This window comes from Pogoniulus pusillus, chromosome 35, assembly GCF_015220805.1.
Source record: "Pogoniulus pusillus isolate bPogPus1 chromosome 35, bPogPus1.pri, whole genome shotgun sequence".
NCBI lineage: Eukaryota > Metazoa > Chordata > Aves > Piciformes > Lybiidae > Pogoniulus > Pogoniulus pusillus.
In genome coordinates this window covers 3,320,324-3,346,262 of record NC_087298.1, presented here as the reverse complement: position 1 = coordinate 3,346,262, position 25,939 = coordinate 3,320,324, and the positions used below count along the sequence as shown (strand labels likewise).

The 25,939-nt window shown below is 59.6% G+C and overlaps 2 protein-coding genes across 3 annotated transcripts in view; one reads left to right on the top strand and one right to left on the bottom strand.

Moving 5' to 3' along the window:
* STXBP1 (syntaxin binding protein 1) overlaps positions 1-6,692 on the bottom strand; it is a 35,514-nt gene extending 28,822 nt beyond the window's left edge. Inside the window, exon 1 of one of the 2 annotated variants that reach the window (XM_064171571.1) lies at positions 6,433-6,692. In XM_064171571.1, the coding sequence (XP_064027641.1) occupies positions 6,433-6,469 (37 nt within the window). In that variant the 5' untranslated portion in view covers positions 6,470-6,692. The remainder of the gene's footprint in view (positions 1-6,432) is intronic. The other variant, XM_064171572.1, reaches the window with a different exon arrangement.
* Positions 6,693-20,032: 13,340 nt separating this feature from the next.
* NIBAN2 (niban apoptosis regulator 2) overlaps positions 20,033-25,939 on the top strand; it is a 44,380-nt gene continuing 38,473 nt past the window's right edge. The window contains exon 1 of the mRNA XM_064171052.1: positions 20,033-20,237. Coding sequence (XP_064027122.1) covers positions 20,183-20,237 — 55 coding nt within the window. The 5' untranslated portion in view covers positions 20,033-20,182. The remainder of the gene's footprint in view (positions 20,238-25,939) is intronic.

Here is a 25,939-nt window from a genome sequence, read left to right as displayed (position 1 = left end):
CCTTTCAGGGAGCTGGAGAGAGCCAGAAGGTCTCCCCTCAGCCTCCTTTGCTCCCTGCTGAGCAGTCCCAGGTCCCCCAGCTGCTCCTCAGCAGTCCTGTGCCACATTTCTTTACATTTTCTGCCAGATCTGGTGGATCAAGAGAACCACCTGAGAGCCAAATGTCCCTGAAGGCAGAGATGGGGGACACCACCTGCCATGTTTGTGCCCACAGCCCAGTGATGATGCTCAGCCTCATCAGAAGGATTAAAAGGGAGCTGGGAAGTTTCTTCTGATATCCAAACTAAACCTTCCCTGGTGCAACTTGAGGCCACTTCCTCTGAACCTGTCACTCAAGAATGTTTGTTAAGAGACCCAAAAGGAAACAAAGGAGGCGAAAAGGCCCTGATGGCACCCTTGGATGACTCTCATTGACCAATGGAGATGCTGGCTGGAGATCTCATTGGCCACTGGATGATGACTGGAGAAAAGGGCAATCCTCAAGAGGATTTCCCCTGTGGGATTACTCCTGGCACAGTTTCCTTGGCTCTGCACAAGGATCTAGGACCTAAGAAGAGTTTCCCCATTTAGGTAGCATCAATGGGCCACAGACCTGTTGTGATCAAAGGATGATACACTTCACTGGCACTTGTCCTCTTCCACCATGATCCCATCCCCAGTGGAGATGTTGTACCTGCCCAATGGTGGCTGGAGGAGCTCTTGCTGTAGTGCCAGGAGCAGCCAAGAGCTTTCCTGCAGCGGGAGAGCATCCCTTTGGGATGCCAAAGGGAAGGTGACCCTTCCCCAGGGACCACTCACACTCTCCTATGTGTGTGGCTGTGACTTCCTCAGCTGCTTCTCCTCAGTTGGAAAAGACCCCTCAGCTCCCTCTCCAACCTAACACCACCATGGCTATCAAACCACCTCCCAAACTGCCACGGCCACACATTTCTTTAACACCTTCAGGGATGGTGACTCCACCACCTCCCCTGAGCAACCTGCTCCAATTCTTCTCTGCCTTAAACCAAGCAGGAGCAAAATACCAACAAATCTGGGCTCTCCAGGCCCAGCTTGAGGTGATCTCCTGTGCCCACACAGACAGCAAAGACAGGCTGGATGGCAGCCCAGCTGGTCCGACGCTGAGTGGCACGGTGTGAAATCAGCTGATGGGCTCCATAAATGCCAACATGGATGTGGACACACTTGTGTGGGCAGTGGGGGAGGCCACAAACTAATGCACTCTCTGCTTCATCTATTTTTGCCTTCTTCAAAACACAAGAGCCAAGTTCTTGCCTGCACCACAAGCTGGTGGACACAGCATCTGCTCCTCAGCATGCAACTGAGAGCCACGTGATGATGATTCTCTTCTTCAGCCTGTTGGTGTTGTGGGAACAGGAAGGGAAGGTCTCCTGGGACATCCTTCCTGAGGTGTTGGGCAATGAGACCTGGATCTTACTCTTTTTTTCCAAGAGGGACAGAGTCTAAGTCCTCTACATCAGTGGCTTTTTCAACCCTCCTGCAGATGCAGACACTGGTGGATGGATGCAGACCTGCCAAAGGGAGGTTTGTCCTTCTTGGTACCCTGCCATGGTCACATAAGGGCAAGTGTTTCTCAGCCCCTGGTGCAAACCATGCACTGGAGACTAAAACTGCTCTGCAACAGGCTTGAAAGTGAGCTCTCAATTCTGCAAGTGTTTCTTTCAAGCTTTTCCAACTTAAGAGCTGATGTTGGAGGGGAGACATATCCTGGTGGCAGGGCTGAAGGCTGAGGCTTGCTGACTGCCCATTCCTGTACCCACGTGTTAAGCATGCAGCACCATGCTGCCCTTGGGACTCTCCAGAGTTGGGGACTGGAAGGGTGGGAGCCCAGGAAGCAACTGGCTTCAGGGTCTGCTCCCACCCACGGAGAGAGGGCACAGAGACACTCTCCTCCTCACCCATCCACTTCACCACCCTGCTGAGGTCACGGCAGGGCTGCAGGAGCTGCCCTCATACAGACAGGGGGATGCAACATGCATCCCTGCAGTGGTCCCAGCAGACCAGCCAACCTCATGTCCTTTGCTCCTTCCTCTTCCTCTGTTTGCAGAGAACCTTGTCAGACTTGGCTCCAGGACAGCACACAAGCCTCATACCTTGAGCTGAGCTTGGAGCATCTTCAACGGGCAGCATCTGGTCCCCCAAGTCTCCCTGTGCCCTCAGCCAAGGGGTGGTGGGGGCAGTGAAGTGCCCCAAGCAGCCTGGGTGAGTCACACACCAGCAGGTTCCCAGGGGCCCTGGACATGCCCTTGAGGCTGGCAGTGGCTCACAGCCCTGCCTGTGCCTCCTCCTTGTCCCAGCCCTGCCTGTGCCTCCTCCCTGTCCCTGAGGTGCAGCACAGCACGTGCTGTGTGCCCAGGTCTCTGAGTCATCACACCCAGCGTGGCCAGGCAGGAGTGGACCCTTGAGACACCTCTTGATGGCACAACAAGGGCGCTGAGTGACACGGGAAGGCAGTGAGTGCTGGCACAAGGGTGCTGAGGGCCCACGGGACCTCATCCCAGCAGGGTTTGACCGTAGGGCTCCTTGGTGTGGCTCTGGCAGGCAGCCCCTGAGCACAGGTGACTTCTGCAGGAGGCTGTGCAGGCAGAGTGCTCTCTGGAAGGACCAGCTGGTGTCCTGGGGGACAGTCTGCTGGCACTCCCTCATCCCAGAGCTGCTCTGCTTCTCCCACCTGTCCGTGACACCAACAACAGCAAAAGGAAGCCCATGGGGAGGTTTCTTCTCGCAGGTGAAGGGCTCCAGGGCTTTTCAGATCCAGCTTGGGAACCACCTCAGTATGCTCCAGCTACATGTCTTGCACCAACCCAGTGTGGTGGCAGGCACTGCACAGGTGTCACCTCTGCAGCACAGCCTTGCCTGTGATGGTTCAGTGAAGTAAACCCAGCCTCCTCCTCACCACTGCAGGGTGCTGCAGGAGAGCAAGGACCAAGCTGGGCAGGAAAAACTCTGAGCAGACTGCCCTGAGAATATCCAAGAAGGCTCTGGGGCAAGAGAGGAAGGAAGCAATGCCCACGTTTTGGGGGTAGGACCAGCTCCCACACTTGGGTGAGGTTCTTCTAGCCAGCACAGAGCAAAGCAATGAGTTCTCCAGTGGGGTTCCCTGCGAGGTGGCCACAGCAGCTAGAGAAGACAATGCCAGCAGGACCTGGTCCTTGGGCATCACTCCTAGGGCTGAGCACACTCAGCTCCAACCCTGCTCAGATGAAAGAGAGTCCTAGAAGAATACAGCCATTGCTGTGGGGAGGCACAGGGGCAGCTCCCTCCATCAGGCTCCCCGCAGCACTGGCAGTTAACAACATGGTTCTGCCCATCTCCTGCAACACTCACCCACCTCCATGCCCCTGCCCACCTCCTCCCACCTCTCCAAGGGCCTTCAAACCCCATCTTGCTATGGCACCAGCTGGTCAGAAGAATAATCCAGGTCTGGAGAGAAGCCAGGGCAGAATGCAGCTCTGGAGGGGTGGCTGGCAGAGCGAGCCATGACAACGCACCAGCATCCATCTATCCATCCCTCCTTCCTTCCTTCTTCCTTCCTGGGGAGCCCAGGAGAGATATCCTGCCCCAGGGATCAGCCTCAGGCTTGGACCTCTTTAAGCAAGCATCTTCTCCTGCAGGAGAAGATCCCTCCCTTCAGGGAACCCCTGCTGGAGAGCCGGCTGGCGCAGTGAGGGGAGCCAGGCATACCTTGTGCTACCGCATTGGTGCCCAGAGAAGGGCACCCTGCAGATTGGTCCCAAGTCCTGGGGAGCAGCTCCAGCTGCAAACAGCATCTCAAGGCACCCACCAAGAGCAGGACCTTCCCATGGCAAGCCTGAAGAGCGCCTCAGGGAGCACTGAACCCTGCAAGGGCGCTCCTCGGAGGGCCTCATCCCTGCTCCTCTGCAGCATTTTGCCTGCACAAGCCCTGCACTCCCCTTCCAGCCACCCACGCTGCCACAGCTCCACCACGGCACTGACACCACCAGCAGCTACCGCGGCCAGTCTGCACCGCGGAGCGGAGGCGGGGGGGGGGGGGTTAGGAACAGGGACATTTGGTACTCGATCCTGAAGGGAAGGATTGAGACGGATTTCCACCATGCTGCCTTCAGCCTGGGTCTGTCTGCGTCTCCGTGGGTCTGTCTGCCCTGTGTCTGTCTGTCTGTGCTCTCTCCCAGTCTATTCCAGCACAGACAACGAATGAAAATGAGAGACGTGCAGTGATGCTTGGTCCCCGCACCCTCCTTAGCCGTGGGGACCGAGGGCTGCCTATGTGGCTGGTCCAGCCTCCTCCCCACTTCCCTCCACTGTCTGGGCTGTGTGTTCCCTCCACTGTCTGGGCTGTGTGCCCCCCTCCTCCCTCCTAAAAACCCCAGCAAGGGGCCAACCACCCCCTCCTCAAAGCTGAGCCTGCAGCAGAGGCACTTTTGGGGCATTTTCCTGCATCCCCCTGTTTTTTCCCGTTCATTTTGCAGCTGCCTGGGCTCTGGCCTCAGAGTGCAGCACCCCGGGGTGACTGGGGGGGGAAAAGGGATTGTGAATGGGGTGGGGGGAAGTGATGGGGAGGGCTGTGAGTGATGGGGGGGGGAAATTGTGAGTGATGGGAAGGGTAAATGATGGGGAGGGGGACGGACTGTGAGTGATCCGGGGAGGGGGACACAGGCTGAGGGATCGGAGGAGGGGGACACAGGCTGTGAGCGATGGGGGGAGGGGGACATAGGCTGTGAGCGATCGGGGGAGGGGGGCACGGGCTGAGCGATCGGGGCAGGGGGACACGGACTGAGTGACCGGGGGAGGGGGACACGGACTGAGCGATCGGGGGAGGGGGACACAGGCTGTGAGCGATCGGGGGAGGGGGACACGGACTGAGTGATCGGGGGAGGGGGACACGGACTGAGTGATCGGGGGAGGGGGACACGGACTGAGTGACCGGGGGAGGGGGACACGGACTGAGTGATCGGGGGAGGGGGACACGGACTGAGTGATCGGGGGAGGGGGACACGGACTGGGGGGCGACACGGGGCTGGCGCAGGTGACATCAGGGAACAAAGCAGGGGGATTATCAATCCAGGGAGATATTCTCCCCCCTCCCCTCTCCCTTCAACATCACCGCCCTCCCCTCCCCTCCCCATCACACCACCAGTCCCGGCCGCACCATCCGCAGCCCTGCGCGGGAGGGTTTGCCGCTGCACGACGACGCTTCCAAAACCCCCCCACGAGGATTGCACCCACGGACAATCCCCTAAAATCACACATCAATACCTTCCCCCCCCCCCCAGCAAACAAATCACAAGCTAGGAGCCCCAGCTGGCCTGGATGGCAGGCAAATAATCCATGCGAGAGGAGCGGGGAGGGAGGGAGGAGAAAGGCTTTTCATGGCTGCGGGGAAGTTTCCACCCTCTCTGCCCTTTCTGCTCCGGATTTAGTTATTTTAGGCTTTAATGCGGAGGTTTTCGCTTTAATTTTGCACGGGGGGGGTGGGGGGGAAGCGTTTGCCTCCCCCTCCCCTACAGCCCCCCAAGCCAAGGTGTTTTGGAGAACCCCCCCCCAAGCCCTCGCCACGAAGCCGCTGCCAATATCGCCTTGCAGCAGCCGGGGGAAGGAGGAAGCGAAGCCAGGGTGCTCCCCCCCCCCACCTCCGCTACACACCTCCCCCCCCCCACCCCCCCTCCCCACCCAAAATAAGCCCTAGATCGTCACCCCGCGAGGCACAGGAATGCCCAAAGAGGGGGGTCCCCGGGGGGTGTGTGTGTGTGTTTCGGGGGGGGGCGGGTGTATTCACGGTTTTCCCGGATCAGGGAAGCGAAGTCACGTCCGGAAAAAGGCACCACAACACCATCCCCCCCCCATCCCCCCCCCCGGCGCTGGAAGCTGGATTTGCTGCAGACAAAGCCCAGGCTGCCGGCCTGGCACGGCGGGAGGGGGCGGATTGCTGCGCAGCCCCCACCCCCGGTGCCAACGCTGCCTCCATGGGGTGCACTGGGCTGGGGGGGGGGGGGCGATTGGGTTTTGCTCCGCTGAGGAGGCAGAGGAGGGGGGGGTGGGGAGACTACAGCTCCCCACGCTTCCTTCTTTACCCCCTTCCCACCTTCGCTTTTTCCACCCCCACCCCCACCCCCCCTCCGCCCTCCTCAGCACTGCAGACGAATCTCAAACCCCCTCCCCCCTAACACAAAATGAAACAAACACAACCGGCAGGCCCACGGCGAGCCCCGATCCCCCCCACCCCCTACCAACACACACACACACAGGGCCCCCCCAAAAGCAGCCTCCAGCCCAGCTTGCCCCCCACGTCCCGCCAGATGTGTGTGTCCCCGCACCGGGGTCCGTACTGCGCATCCACAGCATCCCCCCCCCCCCGCGGCAAAGAGGAGCTGGCGCCTGGCTGGCTCGCCCCCCCCCCAGCCCCCGGTCCCCGCGGGGGGCGCAGGATCTTACTTTCTCCCACCACAGCCTTGAGTCCGATGGGGGCCATGTCTCCGTGCCGGCCTGGGGGGGCGGGGGGGGCCGCAGCGGGCGCGGGTATAGGTGCCGGGGGGGGGGGAAGGGGGTACGGGGGACACCCAGACGCACACCCGCCCGGGCGAGGCTGCGGGCGGCGGGCGCAAAGATGCGGCGGGAGGAGGAGGAAGAGGAGGAGGAGGAGGAGGAACGGGCTTGGCCGCGGCTCGGAGCCGGGAGGGGTGGGGGGAGGGGGGGGTGGGGGGAATGGGCTCAGCTGACTGCGCGGAGGGGCGGGACGAGCCGCGGGGGGGGCGGGACACGGCGTCACTGCGCACCGCCCCCGCACCGCCCCGCACCGCCCCGCACCGCCCCGCACCGCCCCGCACCGCCCCGCACCGCCCCGCCCCGCCGCGGCGCAGCGAGCGACGGCGGCCGCCGGAGGCCGGAACGGAGCCACCCCCCCCCGCCAGAAACACCCCCAGCGCCCTGCCCTTCTAGAGTAGCCCCCCAGCACCCAAGGGACCCTGCACACCGCACCCTGCACACAGTGCCCTGCCCTTCTAGAGTAGCCCCCCCAGCGCCCAAGGGACCCTGCACACAGCGCCCTGCCCTTCTAGAGTAGCCCCCCCAGCGCCCAAGGGACCCTGCACACAGCGCCCTGCCCTTCTAGAGTAGCCCCCCCAGCACCCAAGGGACCCTGCACACAGCACCCTGCACACAGTGCCCTGCCCTTCTAGAGTAGCCCCCCCAGCGCCCAAGGGACCCTGCACACAGCGCCCTGCCCTTCTAGAGTAGCCCCCCCAGCACCCAAGGGACCCTGCACACAGCGCCCTGCCCTTCTAGAGTAGCCCCCCCAGCACCCAAGGGACCCTGCACACAGCGCCCTGCCCTTCTAGAGTAGCCCCCCCAGCACCCAAGGGACCCTGCACACAGCGGCCTGCCCTTCTAGAGTAGCCCCCCCAGCATCCAACGGACCCCTGCACACAGCACCCTGCCCTTCTACAATAGCCCCCCCAGCACCCAAGGGACCCTGCACACAGTGCCCTGCCCTTCTACAATACCCCCCCCAGCACCCAAGGGACCCTGCACACAGCACACTGCACACAGTGCCCTGCCCTTCTAGAGTACCCCCCCAGCACCCAAGGGACCCTGCACACAGCACCCTGCCCTTCTACAATAGCCCCCCCAGCACCCAAGGGACCCTGCACACAGCACCCTGCCCTTCTAGAATAGCCCTCCCAGCACCCAAGAACCCCCCTGTACCCAGTACCTTCTGCACCCAGCACCCCCCACATCGATCACCCTCCCAGCACCCCCCCCACACACACAGAGCCCACTCCCTGCACCCCATAGCCCCCCCTACACACACTCAGCATACACCCCCAGCACTCTGTAGCCCCCCTGATGCCCCCCAAGCCATCCCATCACGGTTCCTGCCATGGGGCTGCAGTAAACCTGTGCCCCCCTTCTTTCTGGCTCTCCCTGGGGGGGTGAGACCCTGCCTGGCCCTGGGGGAGAGGAGTCCCTATGGGGAGGTGCAGACAGCCCCACGGCCATCCACCCGTGGGGGTGGGCACAGCCAGCGCTGTGAAGCTCAGGGCAAATGCTCACCTGGCACCCGGGCACCCCTGCAGCAGGGTGGCTTCCCCTGTGAGCTGGGCAGTGGGGGCTGCCGGGGTGACAGCCACTGCACTTGGCTCCAGCCTGTCTCCTGGCAGTCACACCAGGGGGCTGGAGTGCTGCTGTGCTGCCTTGGGCAGGGTCTGTTGGGGTGAAGGGGCAGAAACGGGCATAGGAGTGGGCCCGGCAAGATGCCAGCATGGAGCATGAGCTGAGGGCACCTCCAGAGGCTGTGCCAGGATGTACGGACCTATGGCTGCACACACGGGCATGGATGGCCCCCTCGATCGGCACTGAAGCAGCAGAAGAGATGCCTGGGGACACGGGGCAGTGAGGCTGGAGGGACAGCAGGGAGACAGGAGAGCTGGAGATGGGCAGCAGGGCGACAGGAGGGCTGGAGATGGGCAGCAGGGTGACAGGAGAGCTGGAGATGGGCAGCAGGGCAACAGGAGGGCTGGAGATGGGCAGCAGGGTGACAGGAGAGCTGCAGATGGGCAGCAGGGCGACAGGAGGGCTGGAGAGGGACAGCAGGGCGACAAGAGAGATGGAGATGGGCAGCAGGGAGACAGGAGAGCTGCAGATGGGCAGCAGGGAGACAGGAGAGCTGGAGATGGGCAGCAGGGAGACAGGAGAGCTGGAGATGGGCAGCAGGGAGACAGGAGGGCTGCAGATGGGCAGCAGGGAGACAGGAGAGATGGAGATGGGCAGCAGGGAGACAGGAGAGATGGAGAAGGACAGCAGGGAGACAGGAGAGCTGGAGATGGGCAGCAGGGAGACAGGAGAGCTGGAGATGGGCAGCAGGGAGACAGGAGAGATGGAGAGGGACAGCAGGGTGACAGGAGAGCTGGAGATGGACATCAGGGTGACAGGAGAGCTGGAGATGGGCAGCAGGGTGACAGGAGAGCTGGAGATGGGCAGCAGGGAGACAGGAGAGCTGGAGATGGGCAGCAGGGTGACAGGAGGGCTGGAGAGGGACTGCCTGTGGTGACAAGACGATGGGCAAGGGTTTGAAACTGGATCAAGGCAGATTTAGACTGGCTATGAGGAAGATTTCGTTGCTATGACAAGTTGTGGCTGCCTCATCCCTGGGAGTGTTTAGGACCAGGCTGGATGAGGCTCAGAACAACCTGGTCTGGTGGAAGGTGTCCCTGCCCAGGAGGGTTGGACCTAGATGATCTTTAAGGTCCCTTCCAACCTAACCCATTCCATGATTCTATGCCAGGTTGCTGCTGCAGCTCCAGGTCTGGATCCTCAGCTTCCACCCCTGTTACCCTCAGTGCTTCCTTAAAACCCTGCTGGAGCAGAGCAGGCTGGCACCGAGGCCAGGCTGGCACCGAGGCCAGGCTATAAATACCATCAGGCTATTCTGGAGCCAGGTATTTAGAAGCTTTTCCATCTCCCCCTCAATTCTCCCAGTGAGGCTGAGCATCATCACTGGGCTGTGGGCACAAACGTGGCAGGTGGTGTCCCCCATCCCTGCCCTCAGGGACATTTGGCTCCCAGGTGGTTCTCTTGGTCCACCACATCTGGCGGAAGAAAATCAAGAACAGGGCTGGGGAGGAGCAGCTGAGGGACCTGGGACTGCTCAGCAGGAGGAAGAGGAGGCTGAGGGGAGAGCTTCTGGCTCTCTTCAACTCCCTGAAAGGAGGTTGGAGCCAGGTGGGAGTTGGTTTTGTCTCCCTACTATCAGGTGGAAGGGCAAGAGGAAATGGCCTCAGGTTGCATCAGGGGAGGTTCAGGTTGGACATTAGAAGAAAGTTCATAGCATCATAGAATGAAGCAGGCTGGAAGAGAGCTCCAAGCTCAGACAACACAACCCAGCACCCAGCCCTGGCCAATCAACCAGACCATGGCACTAAGTGCCCCAGCCAGGCTTGGCTTCAACACCTCCAGGCACAGAGACTCCACCACCTCCCTGGGCAGCCCATTCCAATGCCAATCACTCTCTCTGACAACAACTTCCTCCTAACATCCAGCCTAGACCTGCCCAGGCACAGCTTGAGGCTGTGTCCCCTTCTTCTGGTGCTGCTTGCCTGGCAGCAGAGCCCAACCCCACCTGGCTACAGCCTCCCTGCAGGCAGCTGCAGACAGCAATGAGCTCTGCCCTGAGCCTCCTCTGCTGCAGGCTGCACACCCCCAGCTCCCTCAGCCTCTCCTCACAGGGCTCTGCTCCAGGCCCCTCCCCAGCCTTGCTGCCCTCCTCTGGACCCCTTCCAGTGCCTCAACAGCTCTCTGCAGTGGAGAAGCCCAGAACTGGACACAGCACTCCAGGTGTGGCCTGAGCAGTGCTGAGCACAGGGGCAGAAAACTTCCCCTGTCCCCGAGCCCTGGGGCCAGCCTCGGCTCAGGGAGAACAGCCTTGGACAGGCTTGGGCAGAAGCTCCTGCTGACCTCGTGTGCCTCTTCCCTGGGGACCAGGCTGTCTCTGAGTGCCTTTGGGAGCTCAAGGGCACCCACAGGGCAGCTGTGGGAGAGCCTGAGGATATCCCTGGGTCCTCCCTGATTCCCCCAGAGCTGCTAGTCCATGGGCAGGGTGTGTGAGCCCTGGGGGTGTCCTCTCCCCCAGAGCCCCAGTGAGGTGGAACCCCATGGGGCTCCACCCTGCTGAGGCACACATCCATCATGGGGATGGTGAAACAAGGAGGCCACTTCCCCCCCAGCCCACCCTCAGTGCAGGCAGTGGCAAACTGGTGGTGATGAAGCCAAATCAGAGTTGCTTTAGCTGGAAAAGACTTTCAAGAGCATAGAATCAACCAGCTTGGAAGAGACCTCCAAGATCATCCAGTGCAACCATTCTCTAACCCTACCCAACCATTCTCTCCCTACCAAACCATGCCCCTCAGCACCACATCCCTGCCTCTTTGAAACACTGACTCAGCCCAGGGCCAGCAACGTGTGCCAAGGGAAGGTGGCTGCAGGGACAGGGAGGGCACAGTGTCACCCATGTCTCTGGTCCCTGGGGTGGTGTGGCTTGGGGTTAATAACCTGCACGTGTCCTGGGATGTTCCTGGAGGCAGAGGGGTGGTGGTTGGGCAGACACTTGCCCTGGTGCAGGCGGGGCCCAGGTCTGTGGTGCCCCAGGTGCTGAGCACTGCTCAGACTCAGGGTTTGGTTTCCTTTTCTCGGTGCAAACACCCAAGTGGTGGCTGAGGCGACCTGGCCCCAAGCCCTGCGTGGGGTCTGGAAGTGGTGCAGAGTCCACAGCTCAGAAAAAGCTCTGCACAGAATCCTGCAGCAAGGGCCAGAGCCAAAGGGACTGAGGCCACTGCTCCCATGCTTGTTGGTGCCCAGTGCCCACCACCGTGGGCTCCAGGGAAAGCAGGTGGCTGGTACAGCATCCAGACCCTTCTGGGTCTGCACAGCAGCCTCCAAGCAGCTGCAGGGACTGGAGAGGCAGTGCCTGTGCCCCGTGCCATGCTGGTGCCCACATCCCATTCCCATCCCCATGTCCATGTGCCATGCCCGTGCTTTGTGCCCAAGCCTTTTACCCACAAGTGAGCACCATGCTGGTGCCCATTCCCAGAGTTGGTCCTCATACCAGAGACAATGCTGGTGCCAGCACTCTGTGCTTGTGCTTATGCCCATGCCAGTGCCAGTTCCTATTCCCATTGCTCTTATTCAGGCCGCTGAAGCTGTATTCCATGCCCAAATCATGCCAGTGCCCCTTTCCAGTGCCCACTCTATGCCAGTGCCACAGCACCGTAGCACACCCATACCCGTGCCTATTCCCAGTGCTCATAGCATGCCAGTGCCCTTTCCTAGGCCCATGCCTATGCCTATGCCCATTCCAAGAGCCCATGTCATACTGATGCCCATGTCCAGTTCTAGTTCCCATGCCATGCCGGTGCCCGTGCCTGCTTCATTGGGTGCCCATGCCCATGCCAGTGCCCATGCTACACTGGTGCACATGCTTGTGCCCGTTCCCTATGCCCATGCCAGTACCCATGCTACACTGGTGCACATGCTTGTGCCCGTTCCCAATGCCCATGCCCATGCCAGTACCCATGCTACACTGGTGCACATGCTTGTGCCCGTTCCCAATGCCCATGCTCATGCCAGTGCCCATGCTACACTGGTGCACATGCTTGTGCCCGTTCCAAATGCCCATGCCCATGCCAGTGCCCATGCTACACTGGTGCACATGCTTGTGCCCGTTCCCAATGCCCATGCCCATGCCAGTGCCCATGCTACACTGGTGCACATGCTTGTGCCCGTTCCCAATGCCCATGCCCATGCCAGTGCCCATTCTACACCGGTGCACATGCTTGTGCCCGTTCCAAATGCCCATGCCCATGCCAGTGCCCATGCTACACCGGTGCACATGCTTGTGCCCGTTCCCAATGCCCATGCCCATGCCAGTGCCCATTCTACACTGGTGCACATGCTTGTACCCGTTCCCAATGCCCATGCCCATGCCAGTACCCATGCTACACCGGTGCACGCTTGTGCCCGTTCCCAATGCCCATGCCCATGCCCATGCTACACTGGTGCACGCTTGTGCCCGTTCCCAATGCCCATGCCAGTACCCATGCTACACCGGTGCACATGCTTGTGCCCGTTCCCAATGCCCATGCCAGTGCCGCCAGGCTGTGGCGCCCTCCACAGGCTGCACCGCCACTCCCTGTCCAGAGCCGGGGCCGCTACGCAGCTATCCCAGCGCGCACCAGCAGAGGGCGATAGTGATCCACAGCAGCCTCCCTGCGCCTCCTCTGCCCGCCCGGGGGGCTGCGGTCCGCTAGCCCTGTTGGTGCCATGCCTGTAGCGGGCTGGGTGCTCACCCACGGGGGTGTGTGAGTGGGTAACTCTCCCGGGCACACCCCGACCCTTGTCCCAGCCCCGCGAGTCTGGTTTTGGGTCTTTGCAGGGTCCTGAGTTGCTCCCCAAAGCCAAAGCTTGGAGCTCCTGCGCTCCATCCCCAGGCTGGAGGTTACCCATCCTGATCTGGTCCTGAATCAGCAAAAGCAGGGATCACGGCAGCCCTGAATCAGCACAGCTTAGTCACCTCCTTATCTCCGAGTGCTGCTCCGGCACAGTAAATCCCGCTGGAGTCAGTAGGGCTGAGGGCGCAGCCACCCATGCCTGCAGCCATGGGCATGGCACTGCTGCTCCGTGGGGCTGGGCAGAGCTGCCTGAGGCTTTATCAGCGCAGGGAAGCTTTACTGCTGCAATTCTACAGCCCTGGATTGCACCGAGGCAGGTTCCTGGGAAGGGTGAACAGTCCCCAGCACAGGGCACCTTCACACTCTACCTTACTGGGTTATTTTCTCTCGTGTCCTGATTAATTGGCTAGGGCTGGGTGCTAGGTTGGGCTGGATGAGCTTGGGGGTCTCTTCCAACCTGCTTGATTCTGTGAAAAGCCCAAGCCCTAATTCCTCTAGGATTCAGCAGTAGCTGCTCAGCACTGTCAGGGCTGCAGAAACTGTGTGTAGGTCTTCAGGCTTCCAGGTGCTCCTGCTGGTGAACAAAGGAGGTGTTGCCATGGCTAGGTGGCCAGCACCAGAACGAGAGGACACAGCCACAAGCTGTGCCAGGGGAAACTTAGGCTGGAGGTGAGGAGAAAGTTCTTCCCTGAGAGAGTCATTGGACACTGGAATGGGCTGCCCGGGGAGGTGGTGGAGTCGCCGTCCCTGGGGCTGTTCAAGGCAGGACTGGATGTGGCACTTGGTGCCATGGTCTGGCCTTGAGCTCTGTGCTAAAGGGTTGGACTTGATGATCTGTGAGGTCTCTTCCAACCCTGATGATACTGTGATACTGTGATACTGTGTCCGGGCTTGGCTGGCTCAAACCCCACATCTCAGCAGAGCCCATGAAGAAGGACATGCCATCCTTACCTCTGGGGCCTTAGAGGTAGCCCTGGGTGGGTCTGCCTGTGGTTATCCCCCTGTGGATGGGGACCTGAACCCGGAGAAATCACAGCACTGTTGTGGTTGGAAAAGCCCCCTAAGATCATCCAGTCCAACCATCAACCCAACACCACCATGGCCATTAAACCATGTCCCAAAGCACCATGACCACATATTTCTTGAACACCTCCAGGCAAGGTGACTCCACCACCTTCCTGGGCAGCCTGTTCCAATCCCTGACCACTCCTGCAGCAAGAACATTTTTCCTGCTATCCAACTTCAACCTCCCCTGGCACAATTTCAGGCTATTTCTTCTCATCCTATCACCTGATACTAGAGAGAAGAGACCAACCCCCACCTGGCTCCATCCTCCTTTCAGGCAGTTGTAGAGAGCAATCAGGCCTGCCCTCAGCCACCTTTTCTCCAGGCTGAACACCCCCAGCTCCCTCAGCTGCTTCTCACCAACCTCCTTCTCCAGACCCTTCACCAGCTTTGTTGCCTTTCTCTGGACCTGCTGCAGCCCCTCAATGTCCTTGTTGGAGTGAGGGACCCAAAATTGAACTGAAACGTGTACCTATTTGCAAAGGACACCCTGAAACCTCCTGGGCTGCACCTCCTGCCCAAAAACACCCCCAGGCTCTTCTCCTCCGAGTGATCAAGTTTCCCAGTGATCCAGCTGAGGTGAAACCAGATCCTCCTCCAGAGCCAACGAGAGTGAAAGGAGAACTCCACTGATTGCTCCTTGTGGCAGTCAGGGGAGAGAAATGGTTACTGGCCTGAAAGCTCTCTGCTGCGTTTAGCGGTGGCAGGAATGCAGCAGGTCCTGGAGGTGGGAGGAGATGTGGAACAGCTCGGTCTGGGCATTCTGCAGGTGCATCCACCTCCTGTGCTGCCGAGAGGTTCGATTTTACACCGTGGTGATGGCTGTGTGAAAAACCCAAGGGGAACACAGCAGGGTGATCCTCGTCACAGGTCCTCAATCCAAAGGGACAAGCAGAAGGGGCAGGAATTTGAGCACACAGCCCCTGGCAGGCTCAGTTTGACTGCTGTGGGCACAAAAATATCCCAAATAATGGATTGGTTTTTTTTCCATGCTCCTCGTGGGCATGGATTGGGGTATCAGGATCATCCATGGGACGTGATGTGCCCATGGAAGGGCAAAGGGGAGGTTTGGAGTACTTTGCTGAGTGTAGATTCATGGAATGGTTTGAGTTGGAAGGGACCATGGGCCATGGGCAGGGACACCTTCTACTAAGACCAGATTGCTCAAGGCTTCATCCAGTCTGGCCTCATCTTCCCCAGGCAACCAGCAAGGCAACAGAGATGGAGGAAACACTGCCCAGGATGATGTCAAGAATGGAGGAAACCCTGAACATGACCATGCTGGGGGTGGGGGAAACACTGCCCAGGACCTTGCTGAGGATGGAGGAAATCCTGAGCAGGACCATGCTGGGAATAGGGGAAACACTGCCCAGGGCCATGCTGGGAGCAGGAGAAACACTGCCCAGGATAATGTCAAGAATGGAGGAAACCCTGAGCAGGACCATGATGGGGAAAGGGGAAACACTGCCCAGAATCATGTTGGGAATGGAGGAAACCCTGAGCAGGAACATGATGGGGAAAGGGGAAACACTGCTCAGAATCATGTTGGGAATGGAGGAAACCCTGAGCAGGACCATGATGGGGAAGGGGGAAACACTGCCCAGAATCATGTTGGGAATGGAGGAAACCCTGAGCAGGACCATGATGGGAAAGGGGGAAACACTGTCCAGGATCATGCTGGGGATGGAGGAAACCCTGAGCAGGACCATGATGGGGAAGGGGGAAACACTGCCCAGGATCATGCTGGGGATGGAGGAAACCCTGAGCAGGACCATGATGGGGAAGGGGGAAACACTGCCCAGGATCATGCTGGGGATGGAGGAAACCCTGAGCAGGACCTCTCTGAGGCCAATCTCCTCTGCTCGTGGCCAGAGGGAACACAACCAGCAGTGCTCAGCGTGACACCACCTTTGAGCTTTGAGCCTCTGAACAGCCTCCTGTCATAACAAACCCTTCAGATAAGGCGTTCCTGAGTGATCTGGTGCAGGTGATCCTGCTCTGGCAGGGGGGGGGTTGGACCAGATAATCTCTCGAGGCCCCTTCCAGCCCCTGACATTCAGTGCTCCTGTGTGGTAACTCCTTTGCTTTTCTCTCCTCAAGCTCCAGCAGCTGCCCCTGTCTGTGCCACCAGGCAGCGTGTGGCAAAACCTCGTGACTGGGTACTGGTGCCAGGAGGTTGTGCTCGGCTTCAGGTGGTTTTCTGAGCCTCAGAAACAGGCTCTGTGTCTGCACTGGGGCCTCCAGTCCCTGTTGACACGCTCATTCTGCCTGCCACAGACAGAGCCTTCCTGTCTGCAGACTGCCAGCAGCACTGCTCTCTGCTTCTTCACCCCTAAGGCATAAATCAGTGGGCAAAAGGGGCAGGTCAGGGCTGGCTGCAGAGTGCTGCAGTGATTCCAGGGGGGTGATTGATCAAACCCAAAGGGTTTACACCTCTTATCTGGGCTGTTTAGCAGGACCCTGTGGGCATTGCCTAAATCACAGCCCATACATTGCTTCCCCTAAAGGAGTGAAGCTTGGTTTCTGAGAAGGAAGTTCTTTCCACGGGTAGATGCTCAACGTTCTCCTGCCATGTGAGGGAGGGGGATGATTTTTGTCTCCCATTTTAAATGCCATCTCCACACCAAGAGAGACCTTCCAACCAATTCAGAGCCAGATTCCTCAGGGATCAGCACTGGGGAGAGCATTTAGAAGCCTTCAGTGGAACAACTTTCAATTGGAAATGAGATTTTGCTGTAGCTAAATTTCCCAGGAGCATCCCCTTGATATCAAGGAGCACTTGGAGCAAGCAAAGCTGCTGTCAAGGGTGAAAGCTTTCTGAGGGGGCATTGCAAAGAGAAAAAAAGGGAACAATTTAGCTGTGAGAGTCACAGTTGTTCAGCCTGGAGGAGAGAAGGCTCCATGGAGACCTTAGAGCAGCCTTCCAGTACTTGAAGGGGCTCCAGAAGAGCTGGGGAAGGAGTTTTTATGAGGGTTTGTAGTGATAGGATTGGGGGGGGGAAATGCATTTGAGTTGGAAGAAGGCAGATTTGGACTGGAGATGAGGAAGAAATTCTTTCCAGTGAGGGTGGCAAGAGACTAGGACAGGTTGCTAAGGGAGGTTGTGGATGTCCCCTGGAGCTGTTCAAGGCCAGGTTGGACAAGCCCTTGAGCAACCTGTTCTAGTGGGAGGTGTCCCTGCCCATGGCAGAAGGGCTGGAGCTGGATGACCTTTAATGTCCCATCCAAACTAAACCATTCTATGAATCTATGATTTGAAACGACTTACAGGGGTGAGAACCATGCCAAGGTGGAAAGAGCTGACATGTGGTGAGCATCCTTGGGGAGTAAGCCCAGCTCAGGGGGTTCCCCATCCCCAGCAGCTCCCCACTGCAGCCCAACCCTGGCTTCTCTCATTCCCACAGGTGCTGGGGCAGATGCAGGGTAGCATCTGGATGCCAGTGGATGTCCTGATGCTCTTTGTCCTCATGCTGAGAGTTTGGCTTTGTGACCTGGCAAGGGAGCATCAATATTCCCTCCTCCCCCACCTTTCCCCTCCCCACCAAGCAGCAGCACCTTGGCATGGTGTGAGGGAAGAAACCCTGAGTGTGCCAGGCAGGTGGTGGACACCATTTCAGGACAGGGCTGGTGGTAGCTGGCATGGAGAGGTGTGAGCAGCCTTCTGTCCCCCTCCCCAGCCCGGCAGACTGCGGCCAGCCAAGAAGAGCTATTTCAGGCAGGATAAACAGGATGCCTCTCTGCAGGGCTGGCCACCTCCTCTCCTCCTCCCGCCGGGTAAACATCCAGCCCAGGAAGAGCCTCACTCCACAGCCCCGGAGCTGCTTCCACGCCGTCTGGCTTCGACCCAGCCACCCAACCTGGCCATGGTTGAGCCAAGCTTTGCCCTGCCCAGCCCAAGCTCCCAGTGCTCTGCACGCATCCATGCACCGAAGCCATCCCAAGGAACGGATCAACCTCGGCAGCGACTCCCAGGAGCCGCCCAGCTGGGAACAGCCTGAACTTTCTGGCCACGCCGCCACCGCCACATCCTCCTCCTTCCTCCTCCTTCCTCCTCCACCTCCTCCTCCTCCTCCTCCTCCTCCTCCTTCCTCCTCCTCCTCCAGCTCTGGGAACGATGGAGTCAAGGCCTTTCCTCCAGCCGGATCCTGCCCAGGCAGCGCCGGGGGATGCTGCCAGGGCTGTTTCCGCCTGTTGCTCCCGGGAGAGGAGCTGCAGCGGCCGCGGAGGAAGGAGGAGCTTCTGCACCGCTTCCTGCAGCTCCCCGCGCCCCGGCCGCGTCCCTGCCGCCTTGCGCAGCCCCAGCCCCGGGAGCTCCCGCAGCGCCCCGCAGCCCCCCGTGGCCCCGGCCAGGCCCTTCTGGGCCCCGCGGAGCGTGTGCCAGGGGAGTTAACTGGAGCATTGCTGGTTCCAGAGTCCCACTGCCATAGAATCAACCCCATTGGAAGAGAGCTCCAAGCTCAGCCAGCACAACCTAGCACCCAGCCCTGCCCGACCAACCAGACCATGGCACTAAGTGCCCCAGCCAGGCTTGGCTGCAACACCTCCAGCCACACAGACTCCACCACCTCCCTGGGCAGCCCATTCCAATGCCAATCACTCTCTCTGACAACAACTTCCTCCTAACATCCAGCCTAGACCTGCCCTGGCACAGCTTGAGGCTGTGTCCCCTTGTGCTATTTGAGTGTGTCCTCCAGCTCCACGGTGATGCCAGCTGGTCTGGGAGATGCCAGCTTCTTTCTGCCTTCCTCCACCCAAGAAGAGTGCAGACAAGTACTTCTTAGTCCAAAATCCATGGCTGTAGGGTGTTCTAAGGCAGCTTGAGTTTTCCCAACCTGCTTCCCTGTGGGATGAAAGCCATCTGGAGCCAGGACAAGTCATGGGGTCCTTTGCGTGCCCCCAGCTCTGCTCTGCTGTCCAGCCACCTATCTTGTGCACTGAGAGCAGCTCAAGGTTGAGCATCTTCACCTTGTCACTGGGAGCAGCCCAGGGTTGAGCACTCTCACCTAGGCACTGGATGCAGCTCAAGGTTGAGCACCTTCACCTTGGAACTGAATGCAGCTAGAAGTTGAGCACCTTCACCTTGGGACTGAGAGCAGCTTTAGGGTTGAGCATCTTCACCTTGGGACTGAGAGCAGCTTTGGGGTTGAGCACCTTCACCTTGGGACTGAGAGCGGCTTTAGGGTTGAGCATCTTCACCTTGGAACTGAAAGCAGCTTTTAAGGTTGAGCACCTTCAGCTTGGAATTGAGAGCAGCTTTAGAGCTGAACACCTTCAGCTTGGGACTGAGAGCAGCTTTGGGGTTGAGCACCTTCACCTTGGAACTGAGAGCAGCTTTGGGGTTGAGCACCTCCACCTTGGGACTGAGAGCAGCTTTAGGGTTGAGCACCTTCACCTTGGGACTGAGAGCAGCTTTAGGGTTGAGCACCTCCACCTTGGGACTGAGAGCAGTTTTAGGGTTGAGCACCTTCACCTTGGGACTGAGAGCAGCTTTGGGGTTGAGCACCTTCACCTTGGGACTGAGAGCGGCTTTAGGGTTGAGCATCTTCACCTTGGAACTGAAAGCAGCTTTTAAGGTTGAGCACCTTCAGCTTGGAATTGAGAGCAGCTTTAGGGTTGAGCACCTTCACCTTGGGACTGAGAGCAGCTTTAGGGTTGAGGACCTTCACCTTGTCCCTGGGAGCAGCCCGGGCGGAGCGGCGCTGCCGGCGGCGGTGGCGGCGGTGGCGGCGGGGCGGGGAGCCGCAGCTGTTGCAATCGCCCCGTGAGCGGCGTCGGGAGCCGCGGAAGCCGCTGCCTGGACGGAGCCGGTTCGCCCGGTGCCAGCAGCCGCGGGAGCTACCGGAAGGTTCTCCGGCTGAACTCCGGGCTGAGGGATCCGCAGCACCCCGGGAGGCTGCCCGACCGCCCTCCTTGAGCCTCCCCATCCGTCAAATTAAGGGGGCTAATTGCAAGGAGGGAGGCGGAGGGCACCCGGGCGCTGCCGCGGCGGCAGCGAGGCGGCGCAGTGGGAGTGGCCCGGGCCGGGGCCGGGGCTGCCTGACCGCCCAGGGCTCTGCCTTCCTCCTCCTCCTCCTCCTCCTGCTGCTGCTGCTGCTCCTGCTGCTGCTGTTGCTCCTGCCGCCGCCCGCCCCGGCCCGGCCCGGCTCGGCTCGGCTCGGTTCGGCCCGGCTCGGCTCGCCATGGGAGATGTGGTCTCCACGCATCTGGACGAGGGTCGCCGCCAGCACATCTCGGGTGAGCTCCCGGAGCGTATCCCCCGCTCCCCTTAACCCTGCCGAGATCCCTCTCTTAGCCAAGTCCCATCCCTCTCATTCCAGTCAGGATCCTCTCTCTTATCCCAGCCGGGATTCTCTCTCTTACCCAGTTCCATCCCTCTCTCAATCCCTTTCTTATCTCAGCCAGGCTACTCTCTTCTATCCCAACCAAGATCCCTCTCTTATCCCAGTCCCAGCCCTCTCTTCAAGCTAGACTGTGACACACCCTCTGCTCTCCCTCCCCCCGCTCCCTCCCCCCCGTTGCCTGAAGCCCCCCTCCTGCTTTTCCCTTCTTTCCCAAACTTTAAGTCTTTTTCCCCTCCCTCTTTTATTTCCACCACGTTGCAATTTCCCGGTCTGTGTTTTTGCCTGCCCCCTTGGCTGGGCGCAGTCCAGGGTAGTGTTGGGGGGGGACACCCGAGGTGCCTGTCTGCTTCCCAAATGAAAGGCTGGGTTGTGCCGGGGGTGTTTGTGTTGGCTCCGGGGACCGGGGAGCGTGTTCGTGCTCTGAGCTTCGCTGGGCTGTGGGGAGGGAAGGGGGGAGCTGGGCTTTTGGTGAGGTGCTGGCAAGCTGGGTCCTGTGCTGGGAAACCACTGTCAGCACGGGGGGTGCTGGGGCTGGGCCGCTGGATGAACTTTCTCCCCCTTGGCGAGGCTGGGGCGTCCGTAGGGAAACCTCTCCAAGGGCTCTGAGATGGGGGAGAAAGGATTGACTGCACCGCTCGGATGCTCCAGGTCTATTCCGTCCCACAGCAGTTCCCCCCAGCGGCTCTGTAGGACGGGGAGGGGGTTGGTGACAATGTGGTCATTGAGAGCCTGTCTGTCCCGGCAGGATGTCTGGCCAGTGCCGCCTGGGAATCGCCTGGGAATGGCTGGACGTGGGATTAGGGCTGCACAGGCACGGGTCTGTGCGAGGCGGTGGCTGGCGGGGCGGCAGGGCTCCTAATTGCTGCCTGCGGGGACTTGCTTGACCCCTTAAGTGGGGGTCACCCCTCCTCTGCGTGCCGTGTCCCCCGCCTCAAGCCACCTTGCGTCACTTGTGATGCGGGCGCTGCGCTCCCCGCGGCTCCCGAGCAGGCAGGACTTGACCTCCAAGCCTTTTCTTCCTCCGGCTTCAGTTTCAGCTCCCCAGGCTGAGAACCCTTCCTCGTCACCAGGTTAAGCCACCCCCCCCCGCCAAGCCACACCTAGTCGGGTGGCACAGAGGAGCCTGGCTTCATGCTGGACCTTGTGCATCTCTCGCAGAGCTCAAGGGCTGGGGGAGCACCTGGGTTTTAGAGGCGTCCCTGCTGTATCTTTCTACCATCGCCACCATAAAGCCACGGGGGAGGCTCTGAAGCCGTTTGCCCACGAGGGCTTTGGTGGAAAGGCTGCTGCAGGTCTGGCACAGTTGGAGCAGAGTGGCACAGCTGGCACGGTACCGGCACACAGACTCAGTGTCCTGTAGTGCATGCTGGAGCCCATCTGCCTTGCCAAGCCCCGTGTCCTGGCAGGAATGCCTACGTGGTGTGTGGCTTAACAGGGTGCCAGCAGGTTTGTGAGCTGTGAAGGAGAGCTGGTAACAGGCTGCAGGGCTTGGGTGTTGCATAGCTGAAGCTCAACACAGCTGATCCTTGAGGCTGTGCTGGATCGGGTCTGATCCGTGAGGCTGTGATCTGCTTTAGGTCATCCTGCTCTGGAATAGGGGTTGGACTTGTGGATCTTCAGAGGTCACTTTCAACCCTTTCTGTGATGTGCTGGCTCAGGTCTGATCCATGAGGCTATGCTGGATTCAGTCTGGTCCATGAGGCTGTGCCAGCTTGGATCTGTGATCCATGAGGCAGTGCTGGATTTGGTCTGATCCACAAGGCTGTGCCAGTTTGGATCTGTGATCCATGAGGTAGTGCTGGATTTGGTCTGATCCATGAGGCTATGCTGGATTCAGTCCGGTCCATGAGGCTGTGCCAGCTTGGATCTGTGATCCATGAGGTAGTGCTGGATTTGGTCTGATCCACAAGGCTGTGCCAGCTTGGGTCTGTGATCCATGAGGTAGTGTTGGATTTGGTCTGATCCATGAGGCTGTGCCAGCTTGGATCTGTGATCCTTGAGGTAGTGTTGGATTTGGTCTGATCCACGAGGCTGTGCCAGCTTGGATCTGTGATCCATGAGGTAGTGCTGGATTTGGTCTGATCCATGAGGCTATGCTGGATTCAGTCCGGTCCATGAGGCTGTGCCAGCTTGGATCTGTGATCCATGAGGTAGTGCTGGATTTGGTCTGATCCACAAGGCTGTGCCAGCTTGGGTCTGTGATCCATGAGGTAGTGTTGGATTTGGTCTGATCCATGAGGCTGTGCCAGCTTGGATCTGTGATCCTTGAGGTAGTGTTGGATTTGGTCTGATCCACGAGGCTGTGCCAGCTTGGATCTGTGATCCATGAGGTAGTGTTGGATTTGATCTGATCCACAAGGCTGTGCCAGCTTGGATCTGTGATCCATGAGGTAGTGTTGGATTTGGTCTGATCCATGAGGCTGTGCCAGCTTGGATCTGTGATCCATGAGGCAATGCTGGATTCAGTCTGGTCCACGAGGCTGTGCCAGCTTGGGTCTGTCATCCATGAGGTAGTGCTGGATTTGATCTGATCCACAAGGCTGTGCCAGCTTGGATCTGTGATCCATGAGGCAGTGCTGGATTTGGTCTGATCCAGGAGACTTGGGTCTGTGATCCATGAGGTGGTGCTGGATTTGGTCTGATCCAGGAGACTTGGATCTGTGATCCATGAGGTGGTGCTGGATTTGGTCTGATCCAGGAGACTTGGGTCTGTGATCCATGAGGCTGCACCAGCTCAGCTCTGCGTGGCTGCTCAGCACATCCAGGTCCAAAGCACATCCTGAGTCTCCTGTTGACACGCTGAGATAACTCCCTCCTCTCCCAGCCCCGTGGTCCTAATCCTGAAGAATAACAAGGAAAAGCCTGTCTGGGTTCCCTACGCAGGAATCTGTCTCTGCTGGATCAGAAATTAGGTGTATGTGAGAGCAGGCTGGATGGCTCCACCCTGGCAGGGACTGAGCTGTTACACAGTGGAGGGCTCAGCCTGTGTTCAGCAGGATTGGGGGACCCAGTTGGATTTCCCTGGGGGAAACAGGATTCCTGTGGAGTTAGACTGTGGAGGCTGGGCTGATACATCTCCTGTGACCTGCTGCAGCTCCCAGGGTCCAGGGAGAGGAGAGAGGATCCACACCTCTACTGGGACACTTCCCTGGGAAAAACTGGAGCCCAGTGGGTTCACTGAGCACCAATCTGCTTAGCACCAGGGCTGCTGGCTGGGTGAAGGCCCCTGGAGCTGGGAGGGGCTGTGACCCAACAGGCAAGGCAGGACTTGCTGTCAGGCATGCAAAGCACAGCGCCGGGGAAGCTCTGGGTTTTCCAGCCTAGCTTGGCCTGTTCTCGGCTGCTGCTGCTCGAGCAGGATCCCTCCCCTTCTCCAAGCAACTTTTCCCAGTTGTTTTCCCAACTTTGGACCATTTTCAGGAGCTGCCCAGGCTGATCTGACCCCTAATTGCAGCAGGGGTGGAAGCTCTTGAGGCTTGGCGTTGCCCCTTCACAGCAGCAGAACTGGGCCAGCTGGGCACACGGCAAGCTCTGGGGCTGGGGGAGATGGTGAGATGCTGGGCCAGATCCTGCCCCTGCTGGGAGCAGGAGGTGCAAAGACTTTCCATGCCATGCATGACATGGTCCCCTCTGCATCAGGACCTCTGGACATGGTGCCCTCTGCATCAAGACCTCTGCCATCAAAGCCGTGCCGCAAAGGTCCCATGCCCTGTCTCAGTCCATGTGGTGTGGGCTGCCATGAGACTGATGCCAACATACCCTGGAGGTCATGAGCTACACACATGTGAGTTGTGTGTTGGTGGCTCAGGCCCAGGGTCTTTCCTCCTGTTGGTGGTGCTGGTGGGGCTGAGATGTTCTGCTGCCTGGGCAGCCATGCAGGCAGCATCACTGCCAGCACTGGGGATGCTCCACTGCTCTGGGGCCGACAGGGCAGCCCGGGGGGGTGTGATCTGCAGCGGGGTGGTGTTCAGACAGTGCTGCCTGCAGCTCCTGATCCCTTCCTCCGTGGTTTCTATGGCCACGTGTGGGCCTGGAGAGCTGTGGTGGAACTGTAGGGATGTGCAGCTGGGGGTAAGCATTTCCTTCTGCCGTCCTGTTACGGACGTGATTCTGGCTTGAGTCACCACCCAGCTTGTTTGTGAACACCCTTCAGCTGCCTTCCTCCTCCTCGTCTTCCCAGATGTGGGCTGGGAGTTGCTCCCAACGTGCTGCGTGGGCTGGAGCAGGGGCTGCATCCCCATCCTGGGATGGCCAGCATGGGCACTGTTGCCTGGGGACATGAGGGTGACAGGTATGGGGTGTCCTGGAAGGGCTGCTGGGAGGGTGAAGATATCCCTGGGTGCTTTGCCTCCTGTCCCGGGCAGTAGGTGTCCTCAGCAAGGGGCTGGATGAAGCTCTTCCCTTGTGCTGGAATAACTCCTTCCCTAGTGCATCCCACCCCATGGCCTCCTTCTCCAAGGGGATGGGGTGGATCATAGCTGGCAGGATTTGGGTGGGTCTGCCCCGTGGAGCTGGTGTTTCTGGGTGGAATGGCTCAGGGAAAATGAGGGATGAGGAGGTGGGTGGCATTGCAGGGAGGGTCCCCAAGAGCTCACACCTTGTTCTGGTATCTCCAGGGAGTCACCAACCCGTTCATTACAGAACAAACCAGCAATTTAGGGATGGGACTTCCTGCAGACAGCAGCCCACGCAGAGGTGGCAGAAGTGGCACCAATCCTCGCCCCCTGCACCAGCCCCGCAGCTGGCTTCTTTCCAACGAGCCTCGCTGGGCATCGATGGTGGCTGCATAGCCCTGATGGCACCTGAGGAGGAGCCTGCTGGGCTGGGCTGTGGGCTGGAGTCTGGAAGGTGCCTGGCAAGCACCGAAAGCTCCGGGCTGTGGTGTGCCGCAGAGGGGGGAGCTGCTGGCAGTGGGCAGAGGTTTGCTGTGGCTTCCTATAGCGTGACACTGGCTTCCTTGTCTTGGCCACAGCCCAGCTCCAGCCAGCACGGGAGGTGGTGGCTGTTGGCGATGGGCTCTGGGGTTGGTCTGGAGGCTGAAGCCCTCACCCTGCCCCGGGGCGGGAGCGGTGCAGGGAGGCTCTGAGGGATCGGTGTGGGCAATGTGCTGGAGACGTGGAGTGGTTTCTCCTAACGAGGTGTGTGTCTTTCATGGGGAAATAAATAACTCCCCTGGCATGTCAGGGCTCCCTGCCAGCCGGGAAGGGCTGGTTCTGGCAAGCTGGGGCTTACCCGCAGCCGTCGTGTTGGGGCACGGGGCTTGCTCGCAGCCAGCGTGTTTGGGCAGGGGACATCTCCAGCTGCTGGTGGCTTTCCCACATGGGCAGGAGGTCCTGTGCTCAGCCCTGGGGCAGAGCCTGGCTTTCCCTCCCTGCGGGGGGCTTTCCCTGCCTCCCCCAGCAAGAGCTTAGCCAAAGGCTTTGCCTTGAGCAAGCTGAGGCGTGCATGGAGAACGTCCCTGCTCTGCCTGGGAGCAGGAGGAGCAGAGCTGGCACCACAGCTGAGAGCTCTTTGTGAGTCCTCAGGTCAGCCCAGTTGAGAGAAAAGCCCTGCACAGGCCAGGACTCCCCCACTGCTGCAGAGTCAGACCCCCCC